Source organism: Sarcophilus harrisii, chromosome 4, assembly GCF_902635505.1.
Source record: "Sarcophilus harrisii chromosome 4, mSarHar1.11, whole genome shotgun sequence".
Lineage (NCBI taxonomy): Eukaryota > Metazoa > Chordata > Mammalia > Dasyuromorphia > Dasyuridae > Sarcophilus > Sarcophilus harrisii.
Window position 1 is genome coordinate 32,353,142 of NC_045429.1, and position 27,342 is coordinate 32,380,483.

Sequence of the window (27,342 nt, forward strand, 5' to 3'; positions counted from 1 at the left end):
AAGCTATTTTTGAAGATGGTTTTGTAAGTTATTTTACTCAGATGTTGAAAATGTTGCAAGGATAACAATATCACATTTAAAGCCTTATGGATCATTGATAATGCTACATGTCATTCATTTAGGTTCATTGTGTGAGAATACATGTTTGAAAATTTGCCAAATATACACAAAGCTTTTGGTATGTATGTGTGAAGATTTAAAGAAAGATAAAATATTCTGCTCAAATAAAGGGAAGGAAGAAAGAACTTGGAATGTAAAAGTTTTTAAAAAGCAAATGTTAAAATTTGTTTTTTTACATGTAATTGGAAAATGTTTAAATTTAAAAATATTTTAAATGACAAGTTTTTGTTATTTTCAGTGTAAGCCTATCTTTAGGTATAATATTCAGTCATTTTAAAAAATGACTGTGACTACTAGTATATTATTAGAGTATGACTACTTTCTATAATTATACTATTACTTCATAATAAAATTGACTCAGGAATAAAATTCTTATCTTTTGACATTATAAAAATCAAGTTTTATTTTGGGGGGGGTTGGACTAATAATTTACATAAAATTTTACTATTCAAATAAAAATAGTGTAAATTTGAATTTACTGTGCTGCATACAATTCATATTAATTGGAATCTACCCTGCACTATTTGGTGATTTCAGCAGCTGCCATGGATTCAATTTTCATCAAATAATTCTCAGATCCAATTATCTAGCCCTTGCCTGGCTCCTAATCCTAAATTCACATCTGCAGTTACCTATTAGACATCTCAAACTGCATATTTCAGCAACATATCTAAAACAAAGTTTAGTATCTTTTCTCTAAAACCATCTCTTCTTTTTAACTTTCATATTACAGTTGACAATACAACCATTCTCCTAATTACCCAGGTTTGAAATGAAGGTATCATCCTTGACTCCTCACTTTCCTTATCAATTGCCAAGGCTATCTTAACTTCATACCATCTCTTTCATTCCCCCCTTCTCTACCGTTACCACCAACCTGGTGCCTAGACTGTTGCAATAGACTGTTGGGTCTATCTGCCTCAAGTATCTTCACCAAATTGATCTTTCTAAAGCATAGGTTCAACCATGTTACCTTCCTACCCCTCAACAGGATCCAAAAAAGCTCTTGAGAGATTACCACACTGAATCAAATAGAATATGAAACTCAATAGGAATAAATGTAAAATCTTACATTAAGGTTCAAAAAATCAATTTTACAAAAACAAGATTGGGCAGGTATGACAACAGGAATTTGTCCAAATAGGATCTGCAGTGTTTAGGACATCAGTATACGTCATTAGTGAAATATCTAATAGATAGTTAATGTGCTGTTAGACTGCTTTAAGAAAGGTATAGCGTCCAGGAAGGAGAAATACTAGTCACACTACATCCTTAGTTCTTGTTACTGCTCCTGTGTTAATTTTAGGCGCCTCATTATTGATGCTCATTAGCTTCAAAAGCCCCATTATCACTGATCAGTAGACTATAACTTTTTAAAGAAATAAATTGCTTATTTGGAATTGTACCCAAAGGGCTATTAAACTATACATACCCTTTGATCCAGTAGTGTATCTACAGGAATTGTATTCCAAAGAGATCATAAAAAAGAGAAAGTGACCCAGATGTGTAAAAATGTTTATGGTAGCCCTTTTTGTAGTGGCAAGTAACTGAGTGGATGTCCAACAATTGGGGAATGGCTGAATAAATTATAGTATATGAATGTAATGGAATATTATTGTTCTTTTTTTTTTTTTTTTTTTTTGGCTGAGGCAATTGGGATTAAGTGACTTGCCCAGGGTCACACATCTAGGAAGTATTAAGTGTCTGAGACTAGATTTGAACTCAGGTCCTCCTGACTTCAGGGCTGGTACTCTATCCACTATACCACCTAGTTGCGCCAATATTATTGTTCTGTAAAAAATGTTCAGTAGCCTGATTTCAGAAAGGCCTGGAGACACATGAATTAATGGTAAGTGAAGTGAATAGAACCAAAAGTATATTGTACATAGCAACAACAAGATTATATGATTAACTGTGATGAATCTTTTAAACAATGAGGTGATTTATGGCAATTCCAATAGACTTGTGATGGAGATCTATATCCAGAGAGAGGACTATGGGGACTGAATGTGGATCACAATATAACATCTTCATTTTTGTTGTTGTTGTTTGTTTGCTTGTTTTTTTCTTTCTCATTTTCCCCCCTTTTGATCTGATTTTTCTTGTGCAGCATGATAAATGTGGAAATCTGTTTAGAAAAATTGCACATGTTTAACCTATATTGGATTACTTGCTGTCTAGGGGAAGTAGGAGGTGGGAAGGGAGGGTGAAAAATTTGGAATACAAAGTTTTATAAGAGTGAATGTTGAAAACTATCTTTGCATGTATTTTGAAAAATAAAAAACTATTATTATTTTTTTTAAATACACTGCTTGACTTGAGAACATCCAGGGAAGGGGCAACCAGAATGGCAGAAATTCTTGAGTTCATTGTATCTGAGAAGCATTTGAAAGAAATTGGGATGGTTAATCTAGAGAAAACTTAGAGGAGACTGAAGAATTATCTTGGGTTATTTAAACGACTATCACACGGAAGAGATTTTAATGTTGTACTTGTCTACACCAAATCAGTCTAAAGCACATGAATCATCCTTTTAATAATCCATTCTACAACTGGACCAGGTATCAATGTCAAGTTTTGAAGAATCTCCACCCAGGGGAATCCTTGATGACGTACATAAGAGCTAAAGACCTAGACTCCAATCATTGCTCTGTCACTTGGTACTGCTAAGACTGTGGCAAGTCCATGTTTTTTTGGCCTACTTCTTGGTTAGAATAGATAACTCTGAAATTTCCTTCCATAGCAATTTCTGATCTTTTTTTTTTATTTGTAAGATTTACCAATCTTGTGACCCTTCTTCAATTCAACTCAATTTAACAAAATTTTATTCTTCTATTTTCCACTATCAAATGAATCAACAAAAACGTTTCAAAGCACTATGATAATGACTACAAAACGTTCAGTAAGATGGTCCCTATTTAAAAGGAGCTTGCACTGTAATGAGGGGATTTTATTATTGAGTTGTTTCAGTCATTCCTGAGTCTCTGTGATCCATTTGGGATTTTCTTGGCAAATATACTATAGTAGTTTGCCATACCCTTCTCTAGCTCTTTTTAGATGAGAAATCAAGGCAAACCCAGGGTCCCACAACTGTCTAAGTGTCTGAGGTCAAATTTGAACTCATGAAAAGTAATCTTCCTAACTCCAAGTCCAACACTTTATCTGCTATATTGCCTAACTGCCTAGGAAGAGATTATTGGAGGGTTCAGCTATAGTCAAATAGAAAGGTCCTATGCTCCTTAGGGTGCAAGTATCTTCATTAGTATTGGGAGAGAACCCCTGAGATTATTATATCTGTTTTTTATGAGTTGCTTTATCAGGCAGGTGGCACTATACACAAGTAAACCTATTTGCCAAAAGGAGCAGATCAGGAACCTGCAGTGTGTCAAAATCTTGCTCGCTCCCAGAAGCCTTTGCTAGTATTTGGTAGTTAACCTTGCTGAACCAACCCAAACCAATTTTCTGTGCAACTGTTCCCGGGAAATATTTAACTTCTAGATTCTACCTGCTCCTGGGAAAGACTGTCCATTCCTTACCCTAATCCCTCCTAAATTTCTCCTTTGTGGTTTTCAAACATAAATTGCCCTTGCCTCTCTTGAGTTGTGGGCTCCCTTGTGATTTGTATTGGGAGACCTCAACACAAGGGTCTGATTTTCCTCCTAAAACTCTTCTGCTTTTAATTCAGCTTGGACTCCTCTGCATTTTGATGGGCAGGTTTTATCCAAATCATAATATTATTTCCATTAATAAAATCTTATCAGTTCCTAATGTTTAGTCATTTGACAGTGCCAAAGACTGGAATCAACAACTTCCTTTTCTGTGTCTCTAGTAATTGTGACAGCTGAGGAGATGTAGCCTGAAGTGGTGGCTGAGATGATTTCATCGGTACCTCCCACCAATACACTTCACATCACCCAGCTCCAGGCAGAGGTAAGATCTCAAGCCAGGTCTTCTGACTCCCAAGTCCATACTGTCCAATGTAGAATGCTTCTAATGACAATAATAGAATGAGATTTCCAGCTTTTAATTAAGAGGAATTGGCAATAGATCTACTGATTGTGAACTGCTTGGGTTGCTGACAAATCTAAATCTTTAAAAAGATTAAAGATAAGAATTGATTGATTGAGCTTTTATAATTAGAAGTATAACCAGGGATGGGATATGCTAGTCTATATGCTAAATTTGTAGCATGAACATTCATACCAGCTACAAATCAGGGCATGTTTTATTGTTGATTGTTTAGATTTAAGAAAGTTATGAAGAAAATATTAATAATGCAGATAATCTTAAAAGTGTTTTTCAAGAGTTGATTGTTTATCAGCACTCCTAAGTATATCTAAAAACTAGTGTAGAAAAAGTTCTGTACTTTTATGTTTTAGGCACAAGCTTGCCAGAAACAATTTTATTAAAATTTTCTAGTCTAAGCATTTTGGGCTTAGAGAGAGACAGAAAGAGTCAGAAATGGACAGAGTTTCCATATATATCTTTGAAAATCTCTCTAGCACATATCATTTTGGAGTTACACCTTAAAATTCCAGAGTCAAATTTAAGCGATGGTTTAGAATTTAGGTAAGTCTCCGAACAATAATCATGTAAATTGTCAGCACCCTTTAGAAAATACTTTTCTCAAAACTATTCAATCCTTCTTCCTAAGGATTATGCTTCCCACCTGCCAAAGGTGAGATGCTTAACTGAAGTAATTAGGAGATAACTACACTAATCACTTAGAGATGAAGAGGAGTTCTTAGACTAAGGAAGAGTAAGGGGCTTGAGGGATGGGTTAGAAACTGCTTTGTGGTTGTTTAGTCACATCGGTTCACATCAATGAACCGACTGTGGCTGATTCATTGTGACCTGATTTGGGGTTTTCTTGGCGAAAATACTGTAGTGGTTTGCCATTTCATTCCCCAGCCCATTTTGCAGATGAGGACACTGAGGCAAAAAGTTAAGTGACTTGTCTAGGGCCACACGGCTAATAAGTATCTGAGGATTTGAATCCATGAAAAGTCTTCCCACTTCCAAGTCTAGCACTCTTATCTACTGTACCACCTATCTGCCCCAGAGACATATCTAAAAATGATATAAAAAGATTTCTGTGCGAACTATTATTTTTACCAGAATGTTGATTAAATATTGATAAGCATTTCTTAGTCCTATGGGAATAAGACTTTAGACTAAAATATTATCCTATATATTATTTTGTACTATGAAACCTAAAGAAGAAAATGTAAGTTAGGCACTCCACTGTATCCTTCTACACTACCATTCAGTTTTTTATTATTATCCATTTACATATTCTTAAAAATTATGAGACTTGAAGCATTAAAAATCAGATTCTCTCCATCCCATTGGCCAAGGGAGCCCCTCTTTCATGTTGTAATTCACGTAAATTCAGTCATTTAAATCAATCAGGACTAAAAATTAAAAGCTAAAAAGGAATTTAGATGCCCCTGAGTAAAACCTCCTAATTTTATAGAGGAAAAAAAAGTCACAGAATTAAGTGACCTCCCCATGATCACACAGCAAGTATGTATCCAAGGAAGAATTTACCCCAAAACTTAATGATTTTAAGTTCTGGACACTTTTCACTACATACCATTGCCTTGAAGTCTCACAACTTTGTTAATTTGAAATCCTTTTGGAATAATAACACACCTGATTTGAAGTTCAGATGACCTGAATTCAAGACACCTAGATGCTTGTTTCGGTATGATCTTGAGCAAATCAAGTATCTCAGTTTTCTTACTGTAAAAGAGGGATAATAATAGCACCTACCTACCAGGTTTGTTGTTAGAATAATAATGATAAAGTGTTTAGCACAGTTTTGGTGCATAGTAAGCACTATATAGGTATTGGCTATTATTATCATTTTTGAATGATTTCAACATGCCTACATTTTTCAATTACTGGTTTCTCTCTATTTTTAGAGAATGAGCACATTGTCAAACCTTTGATTACAAAGTACAACTATTTTGGTTTATTGGAGTGTTATCAGCTTCCTGATGGAAAACAGATGTAGTAACTTAGTTAACATAATATATTAAGCAGAAAAAAGAAATCTGATGGCCACTGCTACAATACTGATAAGGGTGTTGGGTTGGGTAATTCTAATCATCTTCTTCCCATAAGAATTAGATTAGGAGAATCTTGCTTTATTATATACCACAATGCTAATTTTCAGGGGAGTAAGATGATCTTTAATTTTGCAAAACAGTGGTAAGAGGGCCAGATTTGGCATTAAGACCTAAATTCAAATCCTCTGGGATACTTACTACCTAATCTCTGCCTCAATCTTTATCTATAAAATGGGAATAAATGTGCCCACTTCCCGGACTTGTGAAGATCAAATGAGATATCCTAGCTAAAACACTTTGCAAGCCTTAAAGTTCTATAAAAATGCTAGCAAGAAAGAAGGATTATTGAACATTTTAGCTATCCCTTGATTGTCACTATCTGTCATGGCCACTGGCCCAATATTTCTGGTTCTCTGCCCTGCCAAAGGAGTGCCGTCCAGAGTTCGGGCAACCTTCACTTTGTTTCATATTCCTCATTTGGACCTTAGAGAAAGATATTCCACGTGTCCTATAAGCAAGGACTTAGATTTCTTCTTTTTCACCATATTATTGGATACATCACTCAATAAAATACTTGTATTGAACATCCATTTGGGCTGATTAAATGGATAAATTAGGATGAATAACTTGTATGTGTGCTCCTTTCCTCCCATTTTTAAAATTTTAAATGTTTTAAGATTAAAATAAATATACAGATATTATGTATCTATATAAGTATAGACATATAAAGAATATTATCATTTAAATGTATTTTTTGTTTAGTCATTTTCAGTCATGTTCAACTCATTGTAGCCTTTTTTGGGGTTTTCTTAGCAAAGATAATGAAATGCTTTGCCATTTCCTTCTCCAATTCATTTTACAGATGAGGAAACTGAGGCAAACAGAGCAAAGTTACTTGCCCAAGATCACATATCTAGTAGGTGTCTGAAGCCAGATTTGACTCCAGATCTGTTGCTTTATCCACTGTAACACTATGAATCTCTCAAAAACTTTTAGAGATAAGTGTTATTATTATCACCATTTTACACATGAGGAAACTGGGCAAAGTTGCCCCAGACTTGCCCAGAGTCACACAGCTAGTGAATAGTTGAGTCCAGTTTTAACTCTGTCCTTCCTGACTCCAGCCCTGGCACTCTATTTACTGAACCATCTACCTGTCCATAAATATAAGTCCTGTAAATATATTACAATATCATTATTGCAAGTAATATTATCATAAATATATCACAATGTTTATGTAGAAATATAATAAATTTTACTATAACTAATGACTACAACTGAAATTAGGGCAGAAGCCTGAACAAACAGCATTCACAAATCAGTAAATTCTGTACAGAAATCAGTGGTTGTGCCACTTATTGGGACAGGTGAAACCAATCTTCACAAATTACTGATTGATAAGGAGGGCATTCTTAACTCTCTTAAAGAACACAAACACTTCTAAATGTAGCTATTTTTAGATTAATATGGTAACATGTCATGAGACCCAAAGATTTGGTAACAGACTTTTTAATGCTTAAAAAAAATAGTCAAAAGAAATCAAAACTTTCCATCAATAAAATGAAAACTGACATCATCACATAACTGATTTTTTCATATGGCATACTTGTACCTTCTCATTTTAAACTTGTAAAAGGCACCACATGTTAACATAATGAAGGAAATCTAAAAGAAATCATTAAATTCCCACAAATTCTCTTTTTTAGCATAAGTAAATATATTTTAAGGCAAGTATTTTATGTGCAAAACAGAAGAAGAGGGGGAAAAACCCACATTAACATTACACAATATTACATAATCCTCCTTTTTTCAACACAGTGAAACAACTGCGTGTCAACTTAGTCACAATACAGTACAATGAAAACAGTGTCTTTCTTAACAAAGCCTAAACAGAATGCTAAAAAAGTCAGCTCCTCTCACATCATTTTTTTGGCTGTTATGGGCTTTTCACTTGTCCTTAAAATTACTCATTTTTCCTCATATTTTCTTTGAGAAATGTCCATATTAATTTATTTACTATATCAGGTTGATCTTGTTGAAGCCAGTGGCTGGCTTCGGACAAAATTGTTAGCCTAAAATGGCTCTTGACGTAAATCCGTGTGACTTCAGCCATCTCCACATCCATGAATGCATCTCTTTCTCCCCATAAGAGTAATGTTGGAGTGGTCACCTTATGATACTTGAGTGGCAGGCAGCTGTGAATAAAAGATGCAGGAGCTTACCATTCAGTCTCAAAATTAATATACCATCTTTTCTAATGTGGTAGCATATGTTCTCCTAGGAAGTCAACCCGTGTATTTAATCTAATAAAATTCTCTCTCTAAAAAAGTCTCCTGAAAATAGTAAGCGCTAATATTTATGAAGGACCTGAAGGGTAATAAAGTGCTTTGCATGTATTATAACTCAGTGTAATAGGTGCCATTATTACTGTTATTTTACAGATGCAGAAACTGAGGTCAAGAGATATTAATGCACTGGCTTTTGAGTCTAGTATCTAAGTATCTAGTCTAGTATCTAAGATGATATTCAAAATCAGATCTTCCCGATTCTTAGTGGTTAGCTGAATTTTAATTTGATTTTAATTAGATATTTCTTTTTGAAGATTCATTTACTTTTTAAAAAAATAAACAAGAACTCCTGAATGTTGGGATGAAAGGGAACTTTGATTTGTTTCCCTATAATTGTTGTTGTTTAGTCATGTAAGTCACGTCTGGTTCTTTGTGACCCCATTTGGGGGTTTTCTTGGCAAAGATACTAGAATAGTTTGCCATCTCCTTTTCCAACTCATTTGACAGATTAGGAAAGTGGGGCAAGCAGGGTTAAATTACTCGCCTGGATCACACAGCTATTAAGGCCAGATTTTAATTCAGGAAGATGATTCCAGGTCCAGTACCCTTTCCACTGTGTCACCTAACAATATGTTCTATAACTATTTAGTTTTTAATGCTTGTAAATAATTTCTGAGATTTTAAAAAATAAACATCTAAACTCAGAAACTTTCTTATGTTTTTAACAAGGCTTAATAGCCTTTCTTATCATACCTAATATTTTGTTCTACTAACAATATCATTCTATCCATGTAAACATCTATCTTATGTTGTATTAATTAATAGTTTATTGCATACCCAAGCTGTCTAACACAGAAAGGAGTGAATGGAATGGTAATCTCATAGAAATAGTAATGATCTTTCTTCCTTGAATTAGAATGTAAATCATTTCGTTCATGTGACAGAAAGCATGCAGATTTGTATGACTTCCCTAACCTCACAGTAAAAAATGACATAGACTGGAGTTCCCCCCCCCCATTAATAAGCTGTAAATTTCCACCCACTGAGGCAGAAAAAAAAATAAGAATTTCACAAACATAGTTTCCATTGTTTCTAGTGAAAGACACAAAAAGCAAAGCAGGCAAATAAACCAAACCTACACAATTGTATTTTCCCAAACTTTAGAAAAACATGGCACCCTCCTCTCCCATCCCTGAGTTGAAGGACTAAATCTCCAGAATTCAACTGGAATACTGAATATTTGGCTAAGCCAAAGATACTGACCTGAAGATATTTCGGAAATGGTTAATTGGGCCTGTCAGTGCTCCAGGTTGAGAAAAGACATAAACGTAAGCTTCAAGATCTTCTAGGGTTAATTTGCACCCTTTCTTTCCAATGCCAGTCCTCTGGCTGGTAAATAAATGTTTCAGAGCCTAAGGTAGTGAAAAGGTATGTCCTTAAAATGCTGTTCTATAAATCCATTCGCTTCCTTCTGATGGAAGATTGAGGTGGGGGCTGCTACCCAGCATATTTTCCCTTCCCTCCCCTCTCACTACTTCCAATAGGTCAGTCTTCTCACTACTGTCACATACCCCACCCTCACTGATGTCTTTGCTTGTGCTTCTTTTGCCATATGTGCATTCAAATTCTAGGAGACCTATCACGATGAAACTTTGCCTGATTCAAGTCAATTCAATCAATATTTATTAAGCAGCATGTAAAGGCCATTTTTGTTAGATGCTTAGGATATAAGGAATTATTGGTCCCTGCTCTCAAGGAGTTTGAAATACTATTGATTAGATATAATGTGTAAATGGATAAGTATAATATAAGATAGGGTATAATTGGGACAAAAGAGAATTCTAGGAATAGTTGAGGAAAGAGAAAACACTAGTCGTTGAGGGATTCAGGGAAGAGAAATTATTTTACTATTATATTAATTACCAATTATTGAATTGGTATTCAGGCTTTTCTCCTCGATTTCCTCATTAAGACCCAGATTTTGTTAAAAAAAAGTAAGTCTCTGAAGGACATGACTGTTCTTAGCTCTCAAAGAAACATGCTTGTTCTTCAATTTTGAGAGGAACCTCACTCAACTAAGAGACTTGTATAGACAGTATCCAGTGAGTTCTTCCTGTCCTTGTATCTCTCCATTAAAGTTCAGGGTGACCCAGTTTATGAAGAGAGGACCAACCAGGGTGATCTGGATGGAGATGGATTCTCCTATCTAGATTGCTGGAGGTGGCTGAGGGTCATAATCAAGCCACATTCTCAGCAGAAGGGCTAAAGTCTAGCCCCCTTCCTTATTTAAATGTCTCCCAATCAGGTTGATTTTCACTTATCAAAGAAATATCCTTTCAGAAGGGATTTAAACTGAATTTCAGAATCTCTATTAAGCATCTTTGGTAACTGAAACCACTGACCATCAATTTATTGACTGTTGGCTAGTCTAATTAATAAATTGATTATTCATTACCCAGAAACTCTGTCTTTTGGGGGTGATCATCACACTAGCACTGGGCCTTGAAAAGAATAATTAGAAATCTAAAAAAAAAGAGATTCATTCATTCAATAAACATTTATTAAGCATCTACTCTGTGGCAGTCACTGTGAGGTAAGGAGGGGTTGCTTTCCAAGATCAATACATGGAGAAAGAAGATGGAATATTCAGTTTAAGAAACATGTGATGGGCTAGTTTGTATGGAACAAAGAACGAAGAGAGGAGTATAATGTGAAATAAAGCTGAAAATGAAGGTTGGTGCTAAATTAGGTAGACCTTTAAATGAGAGTCTACAGAATTTGAATTTTATGTTAGAGGGGATAGAGTGCTGGCCCTAAAGTCAGGAAGACCTGAGTTCAAATCCAGCCTCAGACACTTAATACTTCCTATCTGTGTGATCCTGGGCAAAGTCACTTAACCCCAATTGCTCAGCAAAAAAAAAGATTTTTATGTTAGAGGCAATAAGAGACCACTGCAGACTTTTAAGTAGGAGAATGACATGGTTAGATTTTGACCTTGACCTTGGGATGATGGTTTTGGCAGCTGTGTAGAGGATGGTTTGAAGAGAAGAGAGACTGGAAGCAGGGGGACTAATTATACGGCTATTAGAATAGTTCAAATGAGAGATACTAAAGCCTGAACTATTGTGACAGAACTTCAGTTTGAGAGAGAAAGAAAGAAATGAGAGAAATGTCATGAAAATAGAATTAACAAAACCTGTCAAGGGACTGGATGTAGGCGGTACAAGAAGGAAAAGTCAGCGATGACTGAGCTTTCAAACTTGGATGCCTGGGTGTGTGCTAAGTATAGGATGAAGAGACAGGACAACTTAGTGAGGTGCTGGGCGAGGGAGATTGGGATGGGATATGTAGATTTGGGAGTCATCTGCCTCCGATGACAGCTGAACACATAGGAGGAAATGAAGGTAATGAGGGAGATGAGAAGGGGCCCAGAGCAAAGACTTGGGGAACATCCATGCTTAGGGAAGGCTTGAGGAAGGCACCAAACAAAGAAAGGAGAATGAAAATGGAAGAGAAGTAGTGGGAACAAACATGCTTATTTGTTGTGAGGGTCAAATAAGATATCATACATCAAGCTCTCTGCAAACTGTGAAGCGTTATATAAATACTATCATCACCAAATCATTATAGCCATCTTCATCATCATCATTGTCATCATCTTCATGATCATATTTAAAAAGAGTATGTAGACAGGCAGAAGGAAAATCATGGGAGAGCAGTATCACAAGCCAAAGGAAGTGTCCGGAAGAAGGAAGAGGTCTAGACAAGACCAGGAGAGTCAACAGGCATTTATTAAGTGCTTACTATGTGTCATGGTCAAGACAAGACCAGGAGAGTCAACAAGCATTTATTAAGTGTTTATTATATACCACTGTCAAGACAAGACAGGTAAGTCTCATGCTAAATGCTGAGCATAAGAGCAAACAAAAGGGAGTATTGAGGTTGAGCAGTGAGTGATGGGCTGGTAGGCTCAACAAATAAAGAAAACATGCTACATTTGGTTCTAAATTGAAGAAAGAGACATAGGAATACAACAGACCCAGCTCTAATGAACAGAAGCAATGAGCTCAGCTGGAGGAAATCCTCACCATATGGATTCTGGGTCACAGACAAGCTCTCTTCCATAAAAGGCTGGCTAACCACAGAGTAAAAGAGAAAGACTTTTGGGATAATGTTTTAAAAATAGACACTCAAAGTAATAACTGGACTCTTTTTTTCCTCTTTGTGGTGAATACAGAAGAAGAGCTACCAGAAAAATCCTGTGGGGGTGAGAGGGACCTTTGGAGAAGACACATGGCCCTGTTCTTGTTGAGAAAGGCAAGAAAAAGGACACTTTTGTCCTTTTTTTTTTTTCTTTTGTCCTTTCTAAGGGAAAGAAGCACCTTCTAGGCTGTGACCTTGTGCCTATGAGAGAGCAACAGAGAAGATCTTCTCTGCCAGGGATCCAGAGTCTCAGATTTTGTAGACGTCTGAACCCCAGAAGAAATGAAGTCCCAGTGTTCCTGCCTGACTCTGGCACAGCAAGGACTGCAAATCAAGAAGCAGTAACTATTTATGTATTAAGGACTGAGGCTAGAGAGTGTGCCCCAGAGGACTGGGGGCACATGTTTCTTGCTATATTTTCTCAGTAAATATTCCTTGTAAAGGCTAATTAATGTCAATTGCCTAAATAATTCTGGAGCCTAAATCACTATGGGAAATTGATGATACAGTGGTATTGATAATAAGGATAGAGAGTATAGCCCTGGGTCTGGAGCCAGGAGGTTCTGAGTTCAATCCAGCCTTAAACACTAGTTGTGTGACAGACTTAACTTCTGTTTGCCTCAGTTTCCTCAACTGTAAAATGGCATAATAAGAACATCTATCTCCAGAGTTGTGTGGATCAAATGAGATAATATTTATAAAGCACTTAGCACAGTGCCTAGCACATAGTAGACACTATAAATGTTGGCTAGGATGATGATGATATAAGATATTAACTGTAATCAGAAGTTGGTATAGGGAAGAACAACACAGTGGGATCTCAAACATTTATCTTAAAAGAAGGATGCCCTCAATCTGACAGGAAGCCCTAGAATCCTGAAGGCAATGTAGCCTTGTTCTGGAAACTTGACTTCCCTGTTTGAACTAGAATTGAAATAGGGAGCTCCAGAGTCTCCAATGCTACAAGCAGGTGAAAGCTCAAAGGAACATCAGGATCTCATGAGTCACTTTAAGGGATAGTAGGTCCTTGGGCATGTGTATAGGTAGAGAAAGAACTAGGTGAAAAGGGATTGATTAAAAATGGAGGAGAGAAGGAATATCTGATGGGGTAAGTGCCTGAAAAAGATGGTTGCAATCAACATACTCCTCTACCTGCTGTCCAGGGCACTTACTGATTCTGCCCAATTGAATCCTTTATTTTATAATATTTTATGTTGTTCTTGAATTGTTTTACGCCTAATTATCTCATGTTTGTAAGTATGAAATGGTGACAATGTACTCGTGCGCTATGGGTAAGCCATCAGCGATCACCTATCTGGACTCTTTTGCCCACTGAGGTCCTCTGTTTCTCTGTCTCTCCTTTCACCATCTCCTGTCCTCCCTGCAATCCCTTCTTCCCCAACACAAATTTGACAATGCTGGTTTTTATGGGGGCAGTTCAAATGCCAATACATGCCAAGTGTCCAGATTAATAACAGATTTTTTTATCATAGCTTTTTATTTACAAGATATATGTATGGGTGATTTTTCAGCATTGACAATTGCAAAACCTTTTGTTGCAACTTTTCCCCTCCTTCCCCCCAATGTTAAATATGTTAAAGTATAAGTTAAATACTATATATGTTAATACATGTTAAATTGTTGAAGTATAAGTTAAATACTTTATATTTATACATGCCTATACAGTTAAAGATTTTTAAATGCTTTCTGCATGATACAGAGAGATGCTGTATGGCCACAGAATAAGGGCCATTGCCTAAAATATAGAAAATAGAAGCTGGAAAATCAAGCAATTATATAGTATATAATAAATATATATAGTAAAATTTCCCATTGTCCATGTGTTGATTCTTCATCAAATTTGATGAAAATTTTTCTTAGGAACATTAACAATTGCATTTGTATAGCTCACCTTGAAGTCATTTATGGTGAACATGAATTCTGGGAACCATGGCATTTGAAAGAAGAAGTAGTAACCAGATTTGATCAGCTGTGAAGGGTGCCTGAAGATGTATTCTGAAACCAAAAAATGCCCAGGAATTAAAAGCAAAAATTAATAATTTGGGGGGGGGGAAATGCCCAGATAGACAAATAAATGGAGTTAATATTATTTTTAAAATTAATCAATCAATTAGCCTTTATTAAGTACCTACCATATGATAACTATATAAACAAAATGCAAAACAAAAAGTATTTACAACAGACACAAGAACTTTACGAAAATACTCTGCTCTAGAAAGGAATTTAGTATGAGATAGATAGATCCACTTCATCCTGAAGGGATTTTTGAAAAACTAAAGATAGAAATAATAATAGCATTTATATAGCAAGGTTTGTAAAGTACTTTTAGATATGTTATCTCAACCTGATGAGGTAAGCCATGTTATTATCTCTATTTTACTAGTGAGACTAAGGTTTACTGAGATCAAGGGACTTGCCCTGGGTCACAAAGTTAGCAAGTATCTTAGGCAGCAGTGGAATGCTGTAAAAACTGCTGAGAAAATCAGGAATATGCATGCTGGTGACCAGATATTGCTGGGGGTAGGAGGGGAAGGTTAAATGTTGCCCAATCTCATCTTGGTCTGTACAGTATCAGCCCTGAAATTCATGTGTCTGAGTCTCAGTCTCAAGAAAGCTGAGTTCTGCCTCTTATGTTCACTGTCAAGGTGATTCAAAACTGTCTCCGGGGACATATGGGGAGGTAATTATTTGTTGTTATTGTTTAAGGGTTTCCATAGTACCACAGAATGAAAGATGGAGAGTGGGAAGGGAATTAAGAGGCCATTTAATCAAAGCCATTTGATCAAACACTCTCATTTTCTAGATGAGCAAACAAAAGTCCAAGGAGAAGGTAAAGTGCTTTGGCAAGCCACCCAGAGAGTAAGTGCTCAGAAGCAGAATTTGAACCAAAGTCCTCGATTCTGGAGCTGTAATGTCTAGTTCATATTTGCTATAGCACTTTTCACACTTAATGTAAAGATACACTTGTTAAGTGGGAGTTTTATAACTGCAGGTGCCATATTTCTTTTGTGAGTGTAATTGATGTTGTTCCTTGAACAATGTGTTCATGTCTGCCCACATTTTTATGTAGCTAGAATGATAAAACAAATATCCCCTAATATTAAGTTTGTGGATTAGAATTTTCTTCTCTCTCCTCCCTGGGGGAGAACTTTCTCTCTGGACATAAGGTAGCTCGGACTGTGCAGGGAATATGATTGACATGTCCAGGCTAAGTGACCTTAAGGACTTTTTCTATGGCAAGCTATTTTCTATGGCAAGTTTCTAATAGAACAAACCCCAGACTGTTGTATATTTTAAACTTCCTTGGGCTCAGAGCTGCTCCTTTTCATGATTGTTCTTGTGTTGTTCATCACTTTTAATCTACTCATCTCAATCTGTTGTCAGAGTGAACAACTCAAGGTATTAAGTACCTTGACAGCTATTTTCCTCAATTCTCAGAGGCCATTCAGATAATTATTTTTTGCTTATTTTGGGGTTTATGGCTATATTTCAAAGAGGTGAAGTTTCCAGAAAGATGACCTGGATAGGTGGGGCAAGATCATAGTAAGTTTAGTTTTTTCCCCCCTAAAAATTTCTGTTTAGCAAGAAGACCTATTTGGCAACATGCTTAGAGATTTCAGTTTAATTAAGGGAAGAGCATATACTGGTAAGTAACATTTACAGATTTCAGTAAGGTTTGCAAAGCACTTTCCATACAGGACTGATCTGTTCCTCACAACAACCTGTTATTATCCCTGTTTCACAGATTAGAAAACTGAGATTAAGTTCCCCAAGGTCACATAGCTAGGTAAGTGTCTGAAGCAGGATTTGAAATTGTTTTATTGTCTTAAAGTCCAACATTTTTTTCTAATATAGCACTCAGCTGTCTTCAGTATAAAATGGTTGGCAAACTGTAGAGAGAAATCCTTGCTGAACACGTCCTTTGATGCTCATATTGACTCAGGTGGTGTCCTAGTTCTTATTGACAAAAGAGTTCCGGAAACATTTCTGACCATCATTTGAGCTGAACTGATCAGCCAGCTGTGTCTCTGGCACAATATAATGGGCAAAAAAGACATCTGAGTCAACTGAGAAAACATATAGGCGCTTCAATATAAAGTTAAGGGTGAGAAGGGCTCTGTGAATGACTGTAAATGTATCCTGATTCTACAATTCGAATTCTCTGCTGGGGGATTGAAAGTGTTCTGCTTGGTTCCAGAACTAGGGTCAATGAGAAGTTTCAGAGGAACTAATTAAGGCTTGGTATAAGGAAAAACTTCCTAGCAATTAGCACTATCCCAAAGTGAAATGGGTTTGGGTACACTGCAGGAAGGAGAATGGTTCTTATGAATATGGGTTGGACTTCAGGGATTCTTAACATCTTTTTGGCCTGGACATCTTTGACAATCTGAGGAAGCCTATAAAACTTTTCTCAGAATTATGTTCTTAAATACATAAAGTAAAATACAGAGGATTAAAAAAGGCCCACGACTTCTCAGCAGCCAAGTTCACAACCTGAGAGTCATCACTGACTCATTACTCTCCCTCATCCCATCCATCTGATAGGGTGTAATCTTACATCTTTCTCATTTGCTCACTTATCTCTACTCACATCTAATTCAAACCCTCATCAACCAGGGCAACAGCTTCCCAAGTGGGCTTCTTGCCCTCAGTTTTCCTCCTCTCTAATCCATCCTATTTTTGTTGTTTAGTCATTTCAGTCACATCCAACACTTTGTAACCCTATTGGAGATTTTCTTGGCAAAAATACTTGCCATTTCTTTTCCTATCTCGTTTTTTACACATGAGGAAACTGGGACGAACACAGGACTGAGTGACTTTCCTAGGGTCACACAGCTGGTAAGAGTCTGAGGCTGAATTTGAACTCATGAAAAGGAAACTTCCTTCCCAGGCACCACGGCACCAGCTAGCTGCCTTAATCTTCCCTCTCCGCAGCTGCCAAAGTGATACTTCTCAAATAAAGGTAAGACTATGTCATCAAACCCTACTGGCTCCCTGTCACTTAAGGAATCACATTCGAACTCCTGTGGCTTTGGAAAACCTTCACAATCAGACTCTAAGCTACCTTTCCAGTCTCAGAATAAATTATTCCCTTTCATGCACTTTTTGAACCAGCAGCCTGCTGGTCCTCAAATAGGACATTCTATTTCCTATCTTCCTTTCCTTCGTCTCTTACAATTCTTATTTTCTTTCAAGGCTTTTCCTAATTTCCTCCTCTTCATGAGGATTTTCTTAATTCTATCCTGCTGTTAGTGCTTCCCTATATACTTCACATGCACGTGTGTGTATGCAGAGGAAGGGAATATGTATTTAAATAATACCTATTTTGTCCCAGGCACTGGGCTAAATACTTTACAAATATCTCTTTGTAAACAACAAACCTGAAATTAGATGCTATTATTATCTTCATTTGACAGATGAGAGAATTGAGGCAGATGGAGGTTAACTGATTTGCCCGGGGTTACAAAGCTAAGAAGGGTGGAAGGGTGGATTTTAACATTCAGGTCTTCTTGACTTCAGACGCAGTACTCTCTGCACTATGATACCACTTAGCTTTCCCATGTAAACATTGTATATATGATATATAGTAAAATATATATTTTATAAATATGTTGTATATTTATAATTATATATTTATATTTATAATTTATATATTTATAATTAATTATATATACTATACTATGATATATACTATATATACTATAAAATATTATATATATACACACACCACATACATATGTATAATATATATAATATATGATATACATCATTTCTCCCCTCATAGACTATAGGCTCACTGAAAGCTGGGATCATTTCATGTTTTATTTATGTCTCTATATTCCTAGTATCCACCACCAAGCACAGTGTCTGGCACATAGGAAATGCTTATAAGTGCTTGTCAACTAATGGAATGATTGGTTATCACTGCATGGTACACGACTATCAAGTTGACACTATTTCTATTTTTTTTTACATTTTCATCATCTTATGTTTATTTGTTAAATAATCATGGAAGCTTACAAGTAGAGACTTGTAAAACTCACCTGTGAATACATTCGGATGAGGAAAATTAATCACAACAAGCTTGGTCACCAGTTCTGGGTAACAGATGGCAATGAGCCAGGCAATCATCCCTCCCCAGTCATGGCCAATCAGAACACACTTACTATAACCTGAAAAGAGAAACACATATGCACATACACACTTATTTTTATATTACATATACATATATACATATTGTGTGTGTGTGTGGAGAGAGAAAAGAAAGGGAGGAAGGGAAGGAGAAACAAGAGACAAAGACAGAGAGAGAAACAGTCAGAGAAACAGAGAGAGAATAAGAGAGAGAGACAGAGAGAAACAGAGAAACAGACAGAGATAGAAAAAGACAGAGAAGAGAGAGAGAGAGAGAGAGAGAGAGAGAGAGAGAGAGAGAGAGAGAGGGAGAGAGAGAGACAGGGAGGGAGAGAGAGACAGGGAGAGAGAAACAGAGACAGAGAAAGAGAGATAGGGAGAGGGAGAGACAGGGAGGGAGAGAGAGACAGGGAGAGAGACAGAGAAAGAGAGAGAGAAACAGAGACAGAGACAGAGAGAGAGAGACAGGGAGAGAGAGACAGAGAAAGAGAGACAGAGACAGAGACAGAGACAGAGACAGAGAGAGAAAGAATCACTATATCATCATGAATGGCAATCAGGTTTTACTTCATATAATATTGTTTTCCTTCTAAACTTTCTTTGTTCTAGTAATAACAACTAGCATTGATATATTTTAAAGTTTGCAAAGCACTTTACAAATATCTCATTTATTTTTACAACAATCCTATGAGATAGGTACTATGATGATCTCCATTTTACATGGAGGTAGTCAAAGGTAAAGTGATGTGCTCATGGTCTTATAGTTACTAAGTGCCTGATGTTGGACTGGAATTCAGTTCCCCTTCAGGGCCAGCCCTTAATCCACTGTACCAGCTAGCTGGCTTAGTAAACTTGGCTTTAAAAATTGCTCTGCCACTATGTTCAAGAGCCTAGTTTCATTAATTTTGGGGAATCAGTTCTGCAATGAATATACAAATTGTTTATTTCTTGAATCACAAAAGAAATTTTATTTATAGTAAATCCAGGCAAGTCCTATTTAAATTTAAATTTATAGTTCTCTAAATGAGAGAGCCACATTTGTTTGTCCAATGAGTATAAAAAATAAAATCTATTGGCCTTAATTAACAAGGGGTGGGTGTAGGTGGGAGGATAATAAAGTCAAAGATTTAAATCTGGAAGGGAACTTGGAGATCAAGTCAAATGCCTTCATATTGCAGAGGAGAAAAGTGAGTCTAGAAAAGATTAATCTGAAAAGAGAAACAAATACGTATGTACACACATATATTCATAATATATATGTATACATACATATATATATATATTCACACATATATTTGTACATACACATATTGTAGGGGGGGAAAGGAAGAGAGAAACAGATGACTTGCTTAGGATCACAGAACTAGGAATTGTCTAAGGCAGGATTTGAATTCATGTCTTCTTGATCCCGAGTCTATCCACTATACCTCCTGGAAACCAGTGAGAATCAGGCAAGTTTGAATTATAGGATTTATTTTATTTTTTCAGTTTATTGTATTTTTCAATGAGGAAACATTTATTTTCTCTCCCTATCACCCAATCTCTCTTAACAAATGTGAACAGTCAAGTCAAACAAACTGCCACACCATTCACATCCAAAAAATGTATATTTCATCCTACATCTTGAATCCATCATGTCTCTGTCAAAAGGCTGAGAGCATAGAGTAGGTCTCTAAAATCATGGCTGGTCATGGAATGAATTAGAGATCTCAAGTTTTTTAATTGTTCTTGCAATGGTATTATTATAAATTGTTTTCCTGGCTCTGCTTACTTCATTCTTCATTAATTTATCCAAGGCTTCTCTGAAGCTTTCCTTTCCTCATTTCTTATGTATGGCACACTAGAATTCCATTACATTTATATGCTATATGGTAAGCAAATTTTTAGTTCTTTGTCACCAAAAAAAAAAAAAGCTGTCCTAAATGCTTTTGTAATACAGATAGTTATAAAATTTATTTTAAAGAAATGCTATTGTCTTACTTGAAGTTAGAAGGACAAGGTTCAAGTTGCATACTAGCTTTGTAATCCTGAGAAAATAACTTTCCCTCTCTGAGCCTCTTTTTTCTCACCTGGGAAATGATAGGGTTGGATTAAATAATAGCTCAAATTTATATTGTGCATTAAGGTCTGCAAAGTGCTTTACATATATTATCTCAACAGTACTGTGAGGGAGGTAATATAGGCTCAGAAAGATGATGTGACTAAATGATCTCTATGGTTCCTTTGCCAAACGAGACTAATAAGATGTTGCTAAATGAAGGTGCATGGGACTGGTTTTTTAAATGAACAAATAGTGAAAATACTTGTTTGCAAATGAGAATCTCTATGCTATTTTTAAACCCTCTAATTCTTTTAGATAAGTTTAATAGTCCCCTTTGAATTTCTCTTCACAATAGTAATTTACTCAGCAAAAGTAATGATGCTTTCTTCTTGCTGTTCACATACCTAAAGAGTCTAAAATATCTTTTATGTCCACAACAATGCAGTCCAATTTATAACTCTCTTGATGAGAAGGAGCATCTGTTTCTCCATAGCCTCTCAAATCCAAAGCTACGACTCGATATTCACTTTTAAATTCCCGTAATTGATAGCGCCAAGAGTACCTGTGTTAGAAAGAGAAATTAAACATGGGAGATGAAGTTATCACTATGGTATATTAAATTCTAAGTGAAAAACCATCTCATATACTATCTGAGATGAAAAAAAGAGTAATATTTATATAATACTTTCTGGTTTGCAAAATGCTTTATAAATATTATCTCATTTGATCTTCATAACAATCCTAAGAGGTACTATCATTATCCCCATATTTCAGATAAGAGAATTGAGGCAGACTGAGTTTGAGGATCAAACAACTAGTACGTTTGAGAAAGGACTTGAACTCAAGTCTTCCTTAAATAGAAATATGTCTATTAGCAAGCAGAAGTGATGTTTGTCTGGAACATTTGTCTTCCTCATCAGACAAGAACACAGGATCTCAGATTCAGATCTGGAAAAGATTGTGTAATAATAGTTACCCGGTCCAACATCTTCATGGTAAGAATGGGGAAAATGAAGTCAGGAGAGCTGATGTGATTTGCCCAAAAGCAGACAGCTAATATTTTGAATCCTGGGTTCTCTCTGCCTCAAGGAATATTTCTTTTTCCTATTTTGCCAAACTGAACTGTTCTTGTTGTCAAAATCACCTTTCTGTTAAATTTTTATATACTTTGATGCTATCAATATGGGGAGCATTAACTGAATGGTAAAGTTAAGTCACAGCTGATGGGAAGTCATGTCTTTTTTCTAGAGGTAATTAAAAGATTTCATGATGACCAAAAAATGAGAATCAAGACGAATTGGAGAAATTGCTCAAAGCTCATTATTTAGACCAGAAGGTGGAGTGAAGAGAGTAAAACCCTCTTTCAATGCAAGATTATTTGATTGACCTGAGACCATTTACTTATTTCCCTAAAGAAACACACTTTACTCACCTGACTCCACTGTAGAATGGGACCCCATTTTTTAAAGCAGTAACAGCTTAGTAATGGATGAAACAGTCTAAAGATAAAAGAAAATTAGCAATTACCATAGAAATATTAAAATTATCAAAGTTAGAGATAAATCTCTGCTTACTAAAGTTTAAATCCTATGGTAATGATTCCAAGTAAAGAATAGAAGTGAAATAATAGTGGGGAGACTAAACTAAAATTATTAATAAAAATAAAGAATATTTTGGATTTTGTGAAACACAGAAATCAATGAAATGCAATCCAGATGAGAGAAAGGGTTGGGATAAAAATTAGATTAGGAGAATCACAGAAGTTTTTCATCAAGAAGGGATTTTTAAAAGCATCAAAATGAATGCTCTCATTTTACAGATGAGGAAACTGAAGCCCAAAGAAGGGAGGATTTTTTTGGGCGTGATGGGGAAAGGAACCAACAAAAGTTTCTGTAGAAGATGGCATTCGAGCTGAATCTTGAAGGAAACCAAGGAAATTAAAAGGTGGAGATGAGGAAGGAGAGTTTCCAGGCAAGAAGGGGGTAACCACGGCAAAGGGAGCAAGATGGCAGACGGATTGTCATGTACCAGAAGAAAAGCAAATAAGTCAGTAGCTTGGATTATAGAGTACAACAGAGGTGAGAAAAGAGAAAGAATATGGGAAAGCTAGGAAGGTATCTGATTGTTCATTATTTAATTGATTAGTTGTATCTGGTTCTTTGTAACCCCATGTGGGGTTTTCTTGGCAAAGATATTGGAATGGTTTGTTGTTTCCTTCTCCAACTCATTTTACAGATGAGGAAACTGAGGAAAACAGGGTGAAATGACTTGCCCAGGGTCACACTGCTAGGAAGTGTCTGAGGCTGGATTTTTATTCAGGTTGGTCTGACTCAAGGTCCTTTTGCTCTATGCATAGTACTACCTTACTGCCCTGCATATCAAGTTGTGAAGACCTTTAAATACCCTTTCATTATTTTTTCCTGGAGATAATGGGGACCCTCTGGAATTTAAGTGAGGGGTCATATGTGTATTGTATGTGTGAAATAGATCTGCAATTTAGGAAAATCACTATTGTAAAAGATGGACAGATGAGACATAGCAATCAATTAGAGCTCAAATGTCATAGTTCAGACTGAGTGAAGAAAAGATTGATGATTAGGGAGAAGGTAGAAGCAAGGTCTGACAACTGATTGATATAGGAAGTGAATGAGAGGGAGGAAAGGAGGACGTTGAGGTTTCTTGGGCTATATCCTTCATTTGAATGTATGTTCCCTGAAAGCAGGAACTCTTGTTGCTGTGCTGTGTTTGTATAGTAGGCACTCAATACATGTTTATGTATTCATCCATATTCATGAACATAAAGCCATTAAGTATAAAACTGACATCAAGATTGGTTTCTATAATGACAGGTGATGTCCTCTCCTCCTCTCACTATACTCTTTCCATTGATAGGGAAAATTGAAGATTTAGAATGTCATAATTCAGGTGGCAATTTAAGGAAAGACTGGTCTGAAAGACAAAGCTCATCCTAGGACCCCAGTCCCTCAGTGGTTAGCTACCAGTTCATTCCTTTCAACCTCTCACAAACAAACACATAGAACAAAAAAGAAACCTTGTTCTCCAGAATCAAGGAGAGGAATATAAACAGCCTTGGCTAGAAACAAGACTTCTGGACACAATTCCTGACATCAAGAATGATAGCACTGACCACTAGACACTTTGTGAACAGGGCTCCTCAGCAAGCAAGGTCAAGGTCTCAGCAAAGGAAAGGAGTAAGGGTGAGAGGAGGGGAGACTGAGGCTGAATGATTACCAGCAGGAGGTCAGTTTCCCTTGTGAAGTCAGATAGGTCTTGCCTACCTGCCTCCCTTGCAATTCAGGATACAGCAGAGTTGCTCTCTAGCTGTGATGTCTGCTAAGTCTGTTTCCCTGCACTAATTAAATGCTGGAAGCACATAGTATCCTAGCAGTGTCAGTACCATGGCCAGAGATCCGTCTACCTTTTGGGGTCCAAAATCTTTCATCAGTTGTGGGAAATGAATGACAAGAACAATTTACATTTATATAATGCTTTAAGGCTGGCAAATTACTTCTATCACCATGATCCTGAAAAGTAGATAGTGCAAGTATTATAATGCCCATTTTATAAATGAGGAAAGGAATGTCACTGAAGTAAGAGGGATTTGGAATCCCTCTTGATAAACACTCTAGGTTGGGTAATAATAGCTTCCATTGTTATTATTATCATTAGAAGTAATAGTAGCAGCAGCAGTACCAATAGTAATATTTCAGCAGGGTAGTACTTTAGTAATAGCAGTAATTAGTAATAATTAGTAGTAATAGTAGTAGTAATAAGAATAATAACTAGTATTTGATATCATATTTCCTATAAGGGTTTTGATTATCTTTTTCCAATGGGGAGAACATAGTGATTTTTGTTCACTGAAAAACAATTAAATTAAATTTTTCAAGCTGCTAGGATTTAAGTAGTGCTTTAAAGTTTGTAAGACAGACACGTTATATAATTTTTTCCTCATCTGATCCTCACAACAACAACGTGCTATTTTATTGCTAGATAGTCTATTTTAACCACAGATAACGAAACTGAGACATAGAGAGGTTAACTAGGGTCACACAGATAGGGTTTAAACATAGATCTTCATGATTTCAAGACCAGTATAATCTCTGTTGTGTCTCGTAGCATTTTTAATCATCTGATAGTTACCAAAAATGCAGCATCTTCTTTCTCTGAAAAAACTAATTTGCCAATATATTATTCCATCTTAATGTTTTCCTATGAGTTTTTCATAATTCTTGGGATTGATTTTATTTTTATTATTCATTTATTAGTTTTCAAAATTCATTTTTGTAGGATTTTGAGTTCCAAATTTTTTTCTCTTTCCCTCCCTCCCTTACTTTTCCCCTTCTTCAAGACAACAAGCAACTGCTATAGGTTATACATGTACAATCATTTAAAACATATTTCCATATTAGTCGTGATGTGAAAGAAAAATAAGAACAAAAAGGGAAAATCATGAGAAAGAAAAGACGAACAACAAAAAAGGTGAAAATAGTATTCTTCGATCCACATTCAGTTTCCATAGTTTTCTCTCTGGATGCAGATGGTATTTTCCATTCCTGGGGTTGAGCTTAGTTCAAATTGAATGTAGGCTTCCTGAGGGCAAAAACTATCACAGTTTGATTTCCACTACATAACCTAATACCTGGCACCTGGTAGGTGCTTAATAAGCTTGTTGATTTAATTGTTTAATCTTGATATCTGAAGCATTTAATAGCATCATTCAGTAGAGCACATGACTAATTTTGGTGATATCGTCCAGGAAGTGTCCTCTTGTTCACTAAAGGTAAAAATAGACTGATTTGTCCTGTTTCAAGATTTAATATCCCCTCAAAATTAGGGAATTTAATAAGCCCTCTGATCCATGTGTCAGATTTATTGTTAGTTTGTATAATAAGAAATGCTTTAATTTCAAAGAAGAAGAACAAATGGGTCTAGTCATGGGGTTGAGAGTGAAAGAGGTGAATGTCAGAATACTCTAATAGTATACTGGCAACAAGGGAAGGTGAGTGGTGCAGTGGTTAGAGTACCAGGCTTGGAGTCACAAGGAACTAAGTTCAAATCTGATCTCAAATACCTATTAGTCACTTCACCCAGTTTGCCTCAGTTTTCTCATCTGTAAAATGAGCTGGAGAAGGAAATGGCCAACCACTTCACTATCATTGCCAAGAAAACTCCAAAAGTGGTCACAGAGAGTTGAACAGAACTGAAACAAGTAAACAACAATGAGACTGGCAATATTATAAGAAAGTAGGTACTGAATGAGTCTGGGATGCCAAGAAGACCCCCTTTGGTTAACTATGGTGACCCAGAAATTAATATTATACAGGATAGGCAGACATGGATGGCTTGCCACGTGCACTACTGGAAAGCAATTTCCAAATCACTAAGAAAACATCTACTTAAGTTTTTCATTGTTTGTTTTTTTGTTTTATGTGTTATTTTGTTTTTACAAAAAGTGGTTTCTTTCAGTACCTTAAATAAATCAGTGTTTGTATCTTAATTTGTCATTCATAATGGGAATCCTTGGCTCTCATAGCTGTGCCTGTAAAGATGACCCCAAAATCTAAGTCTCCAGTCCTGACCTCTTGTCTGAGCTATAGGTTTGCATTGACAAATTTTTATGGAGCATTCTCAATCTGAACATCCTTCTAATATTCAATCCTTCCAAATCACCATTTTTCTCAATAGTCTCGCCACTTACTTAGTTCTGCAGTCTCAAATCCTTGGGGTCATCTTTCATTTCTGTCTTTCTTTCACTTCTCATATCTAATCAAGAGGCCAAGTTCCAAGGATTCTCTCTCTGAAAAAATCTTTTATATATGTGTGCCATTCCCCTCATCCAATGCTGATTGCCACCATTGAGGTATAGGTCCTAATTAATACCTGCCATTAATAGGTCTTCCTTCCTTCACTCTTTACCCTGAGATGCTCATGTCTTCCTTCTACTCAGAAACCTTCAGTCATCCTTACTGCCTTACAGAATAAAGCCTAGATACTTTTGCTGGCATTCAAGGTCCTCTACCATCTGGTACCCATCTTACCTTTTCACATTTATGAACTACTTGGTATTCTCCCAGTCTCCTGAATTTGTTCATAGTGTTCTAGAGAAGTAGGTAGAGTGCTGGGTCTAGAGACATGAAGAACTGAGTTCAAATTCCATCTGAGACACTCACTAGTCATTTAACTTTTTTCTACTTCAGTTTTCTTAACTATAAAATGGGCATAATAATGGTTAAATTCTTTATATTTTGGAGTGTCAAAGTTTTACATAATTCAAATTTTCTTTATTTTCAAAATGAGACAAGTTTTACTTTTGTTACTAGTAACAACACTGACAACGCTTTTATAAATTCAACATTTCCTTAGAATTTGACAAATAATATCCTAAAATTCCCAAGTGGTAGAATGAGAACTCTTATAGCAACTGCAAAAATATATTGTC

General features: G+C 36.1%; 1 protein-coding gene and 1 long non-coding RNA gene across 3 annotated transcripts in view; one reads left to right on the forward strand and one right to left on the reverse strand.

The window, feature by feature from the left end:
- LOC116423776 overlaps positions 1–27,342 on the forward strand; it is a 71,733-nt gene that overhangs the window by 25,522 nt on the left and 18,869 nt on the right. The window contains exon 2 of the long non-coding RNA XR_004234298.1: positions 3,950–4,050. This is a non-coding gene — a long non-coding RNA (uncharacterized LOC116423776). The remainder of the gene's footprint in view (positions 1–3,949; positions 4,051–27,342) is intronic.
- The window catches only part of EPHX4 (epoxide hydrolase 4), a 32,280-nt gene continuing 12,949 nt past the window's right edge, over positions 8,012–27,342 (reverse strand). For both annotated transcript variants that reach the window (XM_003767230.4, XM_031969331.1), the window contains exons 3-7: positions 21,284–21,441; positions 18,751–18,879; positions 14,598–14,701; positions 9,746–9,894; positions 8,012–8,389 (exon numbers count right to left, since the gene is read on the reverse strand). In XM_003767230.4, coding sequence (XP_003767278.3) covers positions 8,158–8,389; positions 9,746–9,894; positions 14,598–14,701; positions 18,751–18,879; positions 21,284–21,441 — 772 coding nt within the window. In that variant the 3' untranslated portion in view covers positions 8,012–8,157. The remainder of the gene's footprint in view (positions 8,390–9,745; positions 9,895–14,597; positions 14,702–18,750; positions 18,880–21,283; positions 21,442–27,342) is intronic.